The following is a 13,677-nucleotide window of genomic DNA, read 5'->3' as shown; positions in this document are numbered from 1 at the left end:
TTGAAGGACCTCTACTGCCCTGAAATACAGCAGAGACCAGGACAACTAGAGCCCCAGATACAGATTGCCTGTACAGACCTTATCTCAGACGACCACCAGGACAAGACCACAGGAAACAGATGATTCTTCTGCACAATCTGACTTTGCTGCAGCCTGGAATTGAACTGCTGGTTTCGTCTGGTCAGAGAAGAACTTCCTCCATTCTGACACCAATGGAGTTTCGGTTCCTTGCCGCTGTCACCTCTGGCTTGCTTAGTTGGGGTCACTTCATCTACATCTATATCGTTGACTTGATTGCAAATAAATGCACAGACACTATTTAAACTGAACAAGGATGATTTTTTTTGCTTTGATAATATGCATGAGACTCATTCTGCTATTTTACTTTCAATTCTAAATGCTTTGTAGAATGTTGCTGCACTGGTTGAATTGTTCTTTCAGAGAAATTCATGCTTGAGTTTCGATCACTGACCAGATTAACATAAATGTTCTTGTATTGTTTTTTGCTTACTCGAGAGATTGATGGTGAGGATCTGGATAGGTTGGAGTACATTCATTGTGAGACAGAAATTAGCATAAAAAAATCCATGTTTGGATTTGACAACTAAATATTACAAGTTAAGTAATTAAAGACTCTGGGCTGGAGCTGAACCTCATGTATTAAATATATATTAAATCTTTATAACAGGTTTTTGATTGTGACAGATACACTTTATCCTTTTTTCATGGCTGTTTAATACTTATATTGTTTTATATCAGGTGAAATAAACAATAGACAAACAACGAGTAGGCCTACAGTCATTCTTTCCTTTTATTGAATCTTCACTTCTTCCTCTTTCCATCCTTTGTTTTACATGAAAAGTGTAGAAATCTAATTATAGTATGAATAATTAATATGTCTAAGAGTACATCTTCTTGGTATTATTTTTCATCTCCAATTGCGTTGTAATTTATATAATTTATTCGCTCATTAATTTCTAACAAATTCTGAATGGTGTGGAATGACATTGGGAGTTTGTTTCTGGAGCTAAGGACTTTAACAGAAACATCAAAATCAGAAAAAAATAAAATAAGAAATCGCAAAGTAATTTACTTTTAGATAACTACTTAGCTGACTTAATTTTAAAACAATATTAAATTTAGTCAATGGTCGTTTAAATAATAATTTATCTAGACATTTTATTATTGTACTGAACACTTTGCTTCATACTGTACTCGTTCTGGCCATGTACGTGAAGTGAAAGTAAAGTGAGTGAAGTGAAAGTGACATGAAGCCAAGTATGGTGTCCCATACTCTGAATTTGTAATTCTGAAATCATCAGGCAACGATGGTCAAAAACTCACCAGTCTTGGTCATTAGACAAGGGTAATTGGCTGCCCATGCTTGCTCTTTTATAAAAATAATGTATTTAGTCCCCTTAAATCTGTAACTGAAGTAATATGTTCTCTAATCAGACATCATGGCCTCTATTATAGAAAAGCTGACCAACATTGTTTTCCCTAACAGTAGCTTTTTATAGTCATGTCATGATTTATCCATTTAGCCTACCTTAGAATATTTTAGAATATTTACACTATGTAGACTGGTTGAGCAATAATGTTGTTTTAAACTTAAATTCTTTTAGTCTAACTAACAACTCGAAACTATCGGTAAGTTGTTCATTTTTCTTAATACATTAATTTTCATTTAACTGAATGCTACAAAATGTATTATTATGTATATGTAACAGTAAGCTTGATTAATAAATACTGTACTATTACAATAAGTATTTTCCTCTAAGTAGAATTAATAGATTAATGTGTATCACAAGGTTTTTTTTTTTTTTGTGATTCATGGAAATGTTTTATTCAGAGCACAGAGTGTGTTTCTGCAGGAGGTCAAAAACATTCACTTCAGATAACAAATTCCTCAATGTTACATGATAACAGGTTTAGCTAGGCTATCTTCTGGTTCCAGTAACGATCCACCCACAGTTATTAACAAAGACACTGATGCAATCAAGAGAGCTGCAGATCAGCATCACTGTATTCAGCTGCTGAAGAGAGAATCTCAGGTAAATCTTTTTATGTAATGTTTGAGCATTGCATGTGTTATCATTTAATATGTTTTATGTGCAAAGCAAGCAAAATTGAACAAATATAAGAAACATTTTTATCTCTCTGTCTGTATGTCATATATGTGTATGCAGGAGCAAGAGGTGTCGTTTTTCACAATGAGGTTTCTAATCATACTGTCACTACTTTTGATCAATGGTGAGTGATTGATAATCTGTTATGTGAAAGGACTGAAGCTTTTCCTGATATTAACTCATCATGCTTATGGTATGTATTTATTAGGCAAAATAATCGATGGACAAACTTCAGGTAAGTTTTTTCACATTATTTAATCTTCACTTCTTCCTCTTACCATCTGGTCTTTTCCATTACAAGTGTAGGCTATAAATAGGAGGTACTTCTTTTATCGATGCATCGATTACAAACCCTGACGATGAGTAGCCTAGGCTATACATCGATATTAAAACGTTTAAAACGTGAATCGCCGATCTCGGACAGTAATTGATTTAAAACGCTAAAAATCAAATGAATCGGGATTTCTATAGCGATTGAATGCTTTCAAAATATATACACATTAAATTACTCCAAGCACAAATTAATGGAGACCTTGAACCATGTTCATGCATCTTATCTCTCCTTCATGCGGTCTACTATTTACTGCCAGTCACTCGTCTCAATACTGATTTTTTATACATATTTTTAAAAAGCAGAATTAATTGAAACGTTAAAAAACACAATAAATAAATAAATTCATTTTATGAATGACGCAATTCTGTTTGACACATAATAGTACAGATACATAAAGTATAAAGTATATTTTCTACCTAATTCTGTGCGGAAAATTTAAACAATTGTTTGTTGTATATAAAACAATCATACAATTGCCATTAGTATAATGTCAAATGATAGATTACAAATGATAGATTATTTTCCAGCACTGATTTGATTTCTTATAGCAAATTCAAAGTAATAGTTAAGAAAATAACAATTCCTTGTAAAAATAAATAAAAATAATTATAATAATAGTTTTACTAATAAATAAATACGTAGAATTATTGTATTTTACATTTCTGTCACTTTGGAAATGGTGGCTATGCCCCTGGCATGACGAAATGTTAGCTGTTAAATAATACTTTTAAAGCTCTTTTTAAAAAATCTTGTCTTACATACATTTCTACATATGGCATGTCATGCCATAGCATCATTAAACTAGCATCTAACAATGGATACAAAAACAGTGACAAAATCGTTATAATGGAATCGAAACAAATTTAATTGTGAATCAAATCAAATTGAATCATTCTAAATTTGCAAAAATCGTTATTGAATCAAATCGAAAAACTATGAACCGTGAATCGAATCGAAGTTTACCCAAAGATTCACAACCCTAATAAATAGAAATAGTTCACATGGTCAAAGTGTTTTTTTTTCTTCTTGTACACTGTTAGAAGAAAGTAAAACAAGGTTGAAATTATGTTGTTTTAGTGTTCTATTATTACTAAACGTGGATTGAGAAGCTTTCAATTTAATTATGTGTGGCTCATTGGCTGCTGTAGACCACTGTTCAAATGAGCTGCAGTTGATTTGTTAATCTTAATTAAAGCACTCTATGTGCCAACCATCCCCCAATGCTCTTGTTAAATAAAACACATAGTATCAAGGATTTGCACAATTATTAAGGGTACATTTACTTGACAACAATGTACTAAAAAGAGTACAACGTTGTCAAAAGGATCTTTGTTGAAGCTAAAAAATGCTATTTAAGCCAGTACATGCATGCATACATGTAATATGTAAATCACAGCTTTGTTCAAATATGCATATATATATATATATATATATATATATATATATAATAGCTACACCCAGCGCAATGCGATGCAAGGCGCAGTGCAAGTGTGTTTGCTAGTTTCAGTCCAGTGCAATTCAGATTTTCCCATCCAGTGCCATGTCGTTTAATTAGCAAATGCATTTGCACCCATTTGTGCACCCATGGGCGTAGTGGTCTAAAAAATATATATATATATATTAATGGTGGGCTGTTATTGGTGTCAACGTGCCGCGGCGTTAACGTGACACTCTTATTGGCCGATAAAAAAAATATCGCCGTTAATCTATTCTCAAAGTTGGGTAGGAAGCTGGGTCTATACTAAGCAAGCTATGATGACTTTCACCTTGATATTTTAGCTCGGATGTATACCTAGCCAAATTGCACTGTAGGGGGCGAGAACGAGTCTTTCGCACCTGTGTGTATGCCTACTGTGAAATTACCACTGTCTTTGGTTTCTTTGACAGCTCTCTCAGATCCTACAACTTCTATCTCTGATCCATGCTATGATTATAGCATTATTGATGATTACTGGAGAGACATACACCTACGTTCATATCAAGACTATGGACAGGATGACACTCTTGTAGAATGGAGTGGCTGGTATCGGCTGTATCTGAATGGAGAAAGTGCTCAGATGTCTGAGTGGTGTGTGAGTCATGTGGGATGTGGTGGTGAAACTGGACTGTATCTCAGTGGTTCTCATCCAACACTTGATGATGGAGTTGTGACCCGGGAGGTTTCGGGAACTTATTTATTGTGGTGGTGGTTGTCTTCTAAGAGTGAGAGCTACAGTTCCACACCCATTCGAATTAAAGCTTGTTCAGGAAACTATTATGTCTATGAGTTTGTCCAACCCAATGTATCAATCCCCAGGCCAACATACTGTGCAGGTGCAGTATTATTTATTTATTTTTCTCTGCCAATAGAACTTCCCTAGCACTCATGTTACTTTTAACAAAATTCCTCAAAGTTTTAACATCCATTTGCAACACAATATATATATATATATATTTAAGTTTATGTAATGCTATACCAATCACATCTATGAAAGTAGTTATGGGGCATATCAACACATCTAGCCCCACTCCAGATGTTGCTCTGTCCTGTTCTGCAGAGTGCAGACCATTGGCTAGAAAATAATTGCTTAAAGTTAACTATTATTGTGCTTTTAGGATGTAATATGCAAAATCAGTGATTCTCAAATCTGGTCCTGGCTTATCAGAAAAAATAAACATTTATCATGTTTAGAAACAGATATTTACCACACTGACAATTTATATTAAAATCTGTGTAATATTAATATTAAGCAATATTACATTTGTGTTCTCAGTTTGTCACACCACAAAATAATGTGGTGTTGACCACCCAGCCAAATTTGAATTGTAAAAAAGCAAGTAAACAATATAACATATCAAAATCGTGACAAAAGGCTGGGGGCATGTCCCCTATCAGTGCAAAAACCACGCCCACTCGCAGAAAAGCTGCCGCCTCTCAACTGTCAAACACCGCTACCACCTGAATGGTGCTTCCTGTAACGGCTTCATTTAAATAAGGAGACCGAGCTGTTTTGTAAATGATTGTAATCAAGCATTTACTTGACGAAAGCAAAGCTAGCTAGCAAACTGTAGGCTGTAGTAACTAGTGCTAATGACATTAAACACAGATTCCAGTGAGCTAGTTATTAGGCTTTTTCGACTTATTACGGCGCCACAAAGATCGCCTGCCATCTGACAAAAGCAATGCATTCTGGTTAGAAAATTTGTCCGACTTTGATTGGTGCGGCAGCCGCCTTATGATCACATTTCCCTTTAAAGTATGTAGAGGGCAAAACGATAACAGCTGCTTAGGTCAAGTGCTGCAGTTGCTCAAATCTGCTGTGAAAGCCTTGATGACGACACACTTTATTCTCATTGGTCAGATTCTGCAAAGACCAGGACGATGTGTTGCGTGCTTTTTCTTAGACAAGTTTCTGTATTTAACCAATCTTGATATTGAATATCTGACAATCAAACAAAACACACAAAACATTAACAAAATATACGAATAGGCTATCTAGTAAATATATATATTCTTACTGTATTTGGAAGAAAACATTCTGTTTAACTTTTTGAGAACTTTATTTGAAAAATGTCCTATAGCTACACAATAAAATTTTAAAAGTAACTATCGCATCCACTTCTTCGGCTACAATTTAGACAAAAATCTTGTGGTCTGCCATGAATGACCTTGGTTCAGCACACTAAAATTAAGCAATATTGAGGTGCGCATGGCCAGTAGTCTTCGCTGTATGCCATCTAGCCTTAACCATGTTCAACTTGAAGCGGCGCTGAGTAGAACGATCAGCGTTTGACATCAAAGTACCGCGAGAGTGACTCGAAAGCATAAGGAGCTATCTGCTCTCTATAGCTCTCACTGTACTCTGATGTTCACGCAAGTGTGCAATTCATATAACCTATTAAACAAATGCAATCTGTTGAACAATTATGTCCTTTCCTCTCATGTGTTTTCAGTAAAGTTTTCAGGCTACATTTCTAACATGTTATCTTATGTGTTTAGAAACAATTCTCTGAATTGACTTTACACAGACTTTAATGAAATTTGTTGTAACTTAATATTTATATAAATGCACTTTTGATGTATTACATATGGATGCATATTAAATGAACGTATGGCAATTTATATAGTGTTTATTAAGTAGGACAGGACAGAATTAAGATGCACTGCTCTAAATAGGCTTCCATTTAAATGCAGTATTTTAACCATTCTTTTACAAACTCTGTGACAGTTGCTTTCCAAAGCCTCAGCAGTGATCCCTGCTACAACTATCAGCATCTGGATCGTCCCTGGAGAGCCAACAATGAAAGTGGAGATTACATTTGTGATGAAACTCTTGCCTGGGGTGGTTGGTACCGGCTTTTCTACTATGGAATGAACATCCAGATGCCAGAGACCTGTGTTAGTACAACATACTGTAACGCAGGCATCTCTCTGTCCCTCAATGGTTCTCACCCTCAGATAGAGGATGGAGTGGTGACCAGAGAGGTCTGTGGGGAAGCTTATTTGAAAGGTTGCTGTCTTTACAAGTCAAAACCCATCAGAGTGAAAGCATGCCCAGGCAATTATTATGTCTATGAACTTGTAAATCCAATATTTGGTTGTTCAGGATACTGCACAGGTACAAGGCTTAGCCTTACTTTTTAACAAAGTCATTCAAACCTTTTACAATTATTTTAGTCATGTTTTAAATTTTCTTATTTTTAGATGTTAACACCATTTCACAGGCGGTTTCTACTGAAAGTCCAGTTATAATCACTGAATCCAGCCTCACATTAAGTAAGTTGTTCATGATATGATTGAATATATACCTTTACAAATAAAAAGCTAATTCTACTCAATATGCTTAAGTAAAGTTCACGTATATTTTAAAATACACTTTATGTAGTAAATAAAAGTGTACTAGTTACAGTGTACTCAATTTTTCTTGACAATATCAAAAAGCCAAATAATTGGCATAAAAGAACAAATATAGAATTTACAAAAACAAACCCTAAATATCTATATATATAAAACTTTTCAAAAATAAATCTATTGTATTGGATGCCAAAACATAACAATGACACTCAAATTTAACAATACAACAATAACAACTTGTTAATTTTTTGTTATTACCTAATGATAAAATTATGCAACATATAAAATGTAGACAAAACAGATCTAACAGTATGTGGGTCTGTGGGTATGTGTTTTTTTTTTTTTTTTTTGGTCTAATAAAATGTATTTCTATGCATTTCAAATTAGCTTAACATGCTATATTCATTAAAATAGAAGCTTAAGAACATTTCGATTTGTAAATAATTTCAATCAAACACTGGCAACTATACCACTTATGTCTATGGTGTTTCCAATATTTGTTCTAAAATGAGTAGGGGATATGCAACTTTAGGTGATAATAAACACATTTATTAATTGATTTAAGTATCCAGTTTCATTTGTAGTTTAAATCAAACATTATAGATACAAGTTCAGTTCCATGCATGTGTTATTTACTCCAAAGGGATTTATTATATAAACTTGAATTATAAGACAATATTTAAACATTGTGAAGAAAGTATTTATTAGACTGCTCAGTCAATTGTGTAAACTACAAGCTTTTAATTATTTATTGATCAAAAGATTTAGAACATGTAAAGGACAAATATACTTAGACTTTTCTGTCAGTATGAGTGGAGTATATTTACAGTATGTGTTATTTTATAACATATTTCTGAAAAGTGCATAAAAAGGAGACTAAAGTACACTTATTTTTTAGAATAAAAGAGGTATGCTAATAACACACTTTAATTTTGTATTGCACTACATTTGTGCACAATTTTTTAAGGGTTATTAATAAACAGGTCTGTTTTGGTCTCTCACTAACACAGATTATGACCCGTGCAATAACTACAACATACTCGACAACGGGAGAAGCACACTTATTTACTGGCATATGTTTGGACCTGGAAGTGCACTTGATGACATTCTTATAGAATGGGACGGCTGGTATCGACTCTTCATGAATGGCTTGAGTACTGAGATGCCTGAGTGGTGTGCATCATTTATGTCATGTGGAGGTTTTAGTGGTCTGTGGCTTGGTGGATCTCATCCTCGTCTGGAAGATGGTGTTGTTACTCGTGAAGTTTACGGCTCTCGCTATGATCAGTGCAGTTACTACAGATCTGAACCAATCCAAGTCAAAGCTTGTCCTGGAAATTATTATGTCTACAAATTTACCAGACCAACTGTTTCAATCCCAGCTCCTAAATACTGTGCAGGTACATCTATACATCTTTGTATATTACGTGATTATCAAAAAATATTTCCATATGGCCACCAGCTATGCATGTCAGGGTTCTGTCTCTCTTTGGTGGTTCTTATTAATGTGGTGTTGTCTTGTGTCCATGAGCTGGTGGCTTCAGGTTGTTCTCTGGTCTTGTGTTCTCTCGTCAGTGTGGTGTGTTGTGTGTTTGGGACTTGTTGTCTAAATCCTGGTTAAATCTTCTGTCCAGTTTGGTTTTGGTTCAGTATCACTCATACTCCATGTTTGTCTTTATGTAAGCATGTGGCTGCTCTTGTTTAGTCTTGTGTGTTGTCGTTTTTTAAGCACATGGCTTGTGAATGTACATTTGCTCTTATGTTGTCATGTTTGTTTCTATGTGCCATATACTCTTCTGTCTAATACCTCATCCCTGCCCCTTGCTATCTCAGTCTCCCTCATCACCCTTATTTCATTCCCTGTTTTTCTTCCTGTGCACCCTGTCCTGTGCCAGATTGTTGTTGAGTTTACCTGTGTGTGTGTGTGGTGTTTCCCTTTGTGTACAACATTGCCTTGTATCAGGCAGTGGGTTAGTTTAGAGTCATTAGCACTCCTCACCCCACCTGCCAGTGCAAACATGTTACAAGTGAATGAATGCTTTGATACATTTAATCTTCGTTATATAATGTTCTGTTTAAAATTTTAGTACCTTTCACCACCCTAAGTGTTGACCCCTGCTACACCTACACCAGTCTGGATGAGCCTTGGAGAGCCACTGATTATTCTAACACAGGCGTGTGTGATTATAATGTGGAGTGGAATGGCTGGTACAGGATGTTCTACAATGGTCAGAGCACTCGGATGCCAGAATCATGTGTTAATCAAGGCATGTGTGGGACGCAATCCCCACTGTGGCTCAATGACTCTCACCCACAGCTGGAAGATGGAGTGGTCCTCCGTCAGGTCTGTGCTTCCACGTGGAGTGGTTGTTGTGGTTACACATCCCACCCTATAAGAGTCAAAGCCTGTCCTGGAAATTACAATGTTTATGAGTTTGTCAAACCAATGTTTTGCTCAGTTTACTGTGTAGGTGAGAATTTATCTATGCACTACAGTCTTTAATTTTTGTGGATTTTACTTAAAAATGATTGATATTTATATATATATTTCTAATACTAGATACCACAGGTCTTAATGAGACATCTACAACAGAGACAATCCCACCCATAGATTCCTTAACTCTGCCCATCACTAACACTGGTAAAGTATCGTCGACTCCTTTATGAACCCTTATGTGCATCTTTTTTTACATGCATTTTCATTAGAGTTTCATACTTGTTGTTTTGTATCCCACTTTTACATTATTAAATGTATTTGTAGAACATTTCTCCAAATACAATAATATTAAAACACAATACAGATTACAAAGTAGAATGAAAACAACTGAGATTGAACAAAAGTAAAAAAAAAAAAAAAAATTCTTCTCAATGTTGTTAGTTGTCATCTTCTGTGGTTAGTTGCAAAGGGGATGTTAAAAAATAGACTAGACGTGTTAAACCCAAGACAAACTGTCTTCAGCATTGAATAATTTACACAGGGAGCTGGAGTTTTGTGGCATACAGTGCATGTCTTGTTTTGTATTCTTTGTCTGTTCTTCTCTTAGATTTGGAAGATTGTTCTGAACTCAACTGCTCAGAGGATGAGTGGTGTGGGAAGAAAAATGGTGTCTATGGCTGTTTATGTAATGACGACTTACCTAGACCACAATCTGACTCTTTTGGTTGGTATCATTCCACAACAAATTTTGAAATGTTTTTCAACTGTCTAAATAGCTGTTTTGTCTCAGACTTCTCAGAGAGCTGTGAAAGCAGCTCTGGCTCCATGTCTGTGTCTCGCTGTCAGCTCTTTGAGGCTGGTTTTCCAGCTGACGTCTTACACCTCAATGATCCCAGCTGCAGAGGAACAGTCCGGAATGGCAGAGTGGAATTCCATTTTGATAATGATGAACATATCTGTGGCACAAATCTTCTGGTAGGATATATTATGTCTAATCTATTCAAAAACACCATCCAAACATTTGTAGTGTTTGATAAAAACAATAGAGTTTGATTTGACCACCTGAAGAATTTCTTTGAAACTTTGAGAAATCTCTGGGGAGGTCAGTTTGTGCCATTCCTTTTGTTACAGATTATTTCTTCAGTAAGGTTCATTTTAAAGTCTCAAAGAGATTCAGTGGGGAAGGATGCCCAGCACCATGCCACTAAAGAGATTTTTGTTGAGATTTTTGTCATTCTCCAACATTATTTCACTTGTTGGATGCAACATTTTGCATAATTTTTGCAGTTTTTAATGTTGCTTTAATAAAAAAATTACCATAACTATAACTATACAACTATAAAATAAATAAATAAAATAATTATTTAGAAATTCATTTAAGCTAAATTTCAAAATCGTACATATGTTGTCGACAGGCCAACGGCACCCACTTCATCTACAGTAACTATATTCTGGGGACACCGAGGTCAGAAGGTCTCATCAGCAGAGAGAAAATCCTCAAGCTTTCTTTCAGCTGTGCTTATCCTCAAACACAAACACTTTCCATGAATGTGGAAATCAATCCACTGGAGAGGTGGGAATCTTTAAGCAGGAAAAATAATGCACAGTAGAAAAATGTGTAAATATTTTTTCTAAGAAAATATGTACTGTATGCTATGGTCTTCACTGTTGTTTATACAGCACTTTGTACAATGCATATTGTGAAAACAGCTTCACAGTGTTAAACAGGAAAATAGTGTGTCATATATCATATCATATAATTCTGTTGTAAAGCAGTTTTAAAAAGAGGGCAATGGTAAACAGTCAATTTTCATTTAAAGACAGTTGTCTGTGCAACTGAGTCGATAATAATGAATACTATTACAACATCTACATTTATATATATATATTTATTGGAAATCCTGTTTTGTTTTTTAATGAATCTTGAACATTTCACCAGCATTGTGCACAAGACTCTTCCCGCTGGAGAAGGCAGATATCAGGTTCGGATGATTCCATATGAGGATGATGAGTTTACTCGGCCCTTCACTGGTAGAGTGGATGCAGAGCTGGACCAGAAGATGAATGTGGAAGTGCGTGTCGAGGGGGTTGACAGCCGTCAGTTTGCTCTGGTGATGGACACGTGTTGGGCTACACCTGAGAATGATCCTGATTACAGTCTCCGCTGGGATCTCATCCTCACAGAGTAAAGCTTGTTTCTATTCCTTAAAGCTCAGTCTTAAATGTAACTTCAACATGTTTTAAATACAACTTTTGAACTTTTGGTGGATTGAATAAATAATAATCCATTTATCTTTTAGCATTGTCTCAGATTTGTATCTTTCAGAGCTAAAGCACAAGGTCCTATGCTTTGAAGAAAACAAATGTTTGAAGATTTACAGGATCACCATTTTTAATTTAATATCTTTTGTGTAATAATTTGATTTGTTGATTGTCATTGTTAATATTCTCAGGTGTCCCAATCCAAATGATGACACAGTGGAGCTGCTGCAGAACGGCGTCTCGACATCCAGCCGTTTCTCCTTCAGGATGTTCATCTTCACTGCAAACTCCACTAAACTTTACCTGCACTGCGCTGTTCACCTGTGCCTTCTGTCAAGCAATCGCTGCTCAACGGTGAGTTTACAAAAATCTCTCATATTTATGTTAACATCAATTAAATTTAGCAATTATTATGCAGTGTCTCTGTCTGTTTGTATATATTACATTTCTGTAGTAAAATGTGATTAAATGTGGAGGTTTATGAATCTGTAGTTGATAAACTCTTGCTGATCAAACAATAAGAAAGGTTGGTGTTAACGTTTAATGTTCAAGGCTGATAAATGACTTGTTTTGGCTAAGTTATATATTTGCTCAGTGATATTTGTCGAGGATTCACACAGCTGGATTTTCCCCTTTTCTCTTTTAGGACTGTAACTCTGAACATCAGTGGAGAGAGCGCAGGTCTCTGGACTTCCATGACAGTGCTTCCATATCCCTGGGTCCTCTGATGTTGTCTGAAGGAAGCACAGGTGAAACATTAAGTTTGTTTTAATTATTTGTAATGATGGTTTATGAATATTTCTGTCATGAATACTTTACATTTTACTGCATTATATTTCCTGTTCACAGAAAAATGGATCCTAGAGCAAGTGAAGGCATCGGAGGCTTCTCGTCTGTGTGCTTCTCTGATGCTGTTACTTGCTCCTCTGATGAGTTCCCTGAACCTCTTTTAGTTAAACTCAAAAGGTGCAACATTTTACACATATATTGCCAATTTAATTACTGTAGAACTAACGGCACCCTGGTTTTGTGGTTTCTTTATTTCGTAACTGTTATTTTATGTTCCGAATGAATTGCTATTTAACAATACATCAATTGTTATGCATACTGCATGCATTGCAACAACAATCAGTTTGTTTATTTAAATCATTCCAAAACATAATTGGGATATTCCTGTTCTGGGGTTCTTTTTTGATTATTTAACTTCTATAAAGGGCTGATTTTCACACTAGTGCAACTAAAATATGTGATATGATAGTAGGAATCTAACATGTCTCGCATTTCTTAAAAATTATGTTTAGTATGTCATCCAGTATATATGAATATAATTTTGTCTTTCAGTAAAAATATAAGAAAGATTAATGATCATCATCATGCTGTTTTACTTTCAACTCACATTATGAAGAATGTACAGTTCTTTCTTAGAAGGCAAGTTGGTCATATTAGTCAAGTCAGTGGTCACATTATCAAAAATGTTCCAATATTGTTCTAGTTTTTAGTTATGAATGGTGAAGAGAAACTGAAACTCAGATAAAATTTTCTACATTCATTTTCTACATTTTATCGTTAACATTCAGCAAATTGTGTAATTTAGATTGCAGATATGTTTCTGCCAGACATGTTAAGATAAATATATAAATATTAGATAAAGTATGCAAATATTTATTGTGTTCCAACTGTT

The 13,677-nt window shown here is 35.0% G+C and overlaps 1 protein-coding gene across 1 annotated transcript; it reads left to right on the top strand.

The window, feature by feature from the left end:
* The first annotated feature begins 1,919 nt into the window (after window positions 1-1,919).
* Window positions 1,920-13,373, top strand: LOC113056461 (uncharacterized). The gene is made up of 16 exons (XM_026223264.1): window positions 1,920-2,054; window positions 2,190-2,253; window positions 2,338-2,364; window positions 4,351-4,776; window positions 6,672-7,061; window positions 7,148-7,219; window positions 8,308-8,697; window positions 9,385-9,768; window positions 9,858-9,938; window positions 10,342-10,458; window positions 10,525-10,709; window positions 11,150-11,307; window positions 11,674-11,919; window positions 12,188-12,350; window positions 12,643-12,745; window positions 12,846-13,373. The coding sequence occupies exons 1-16, from the start codon at window positions 1,920-1,922 to the stop codon at window positions 12,947-12,949; spliced, it is 3,045 nt and encodes a 1,014-aa protein (XP_026079049.1). The 3' UTR covers window positions 12,950-13,373.
* The last annotated feature ends 304 nt before the right edge of the window (window positions 13,374-13,677 follow it).

Source organism: Carassius auratus, chromosome 37 (assembly GCF_003368295.1).
Source record: "Carassius auratus strain Wakin chromosome 37, ASM336829v1, whole genome shotgun sequence".
Lineage (NCBI taxonomy): Eukaryota > Metazoa > Chordata > Actinopteri > Cypriniformes > Cyprinidae > Carassius > Carassius auratus.
Note: the sequence above shows the minus strand (reverse complement) of the source record. Positions and strands in the feature narration are given on the sequence as shown.

What these genes read in the sequence shown, in the direction of transcription:
- LOC113056461 (XM_026223264.1), top strand. Translation starts at nt 1,920, where the DNA reads ATGATAACAGGTTTAGCTAGGCTATCTTCTGGTTCCAGTAACGATCCA. An exon ending in TGCTGAAGAGAGAATCTCAG is followed by an intron (nt 2,055 to 2,189) that starts GTAAATCTTTTT and finishes ATGTGTATGCAG; the next exon opens with GAGCAAGAGGTGTCGTTTTT. An exon ending in AGCTCCTAAATACTGTGCAG is followed by an intron (nt 8,698 to 9,384) that starts GTACATCTATAC and finishes TTAAAATTTTAG; the next exon opens with TACCTTTCACCACCCTAAGT.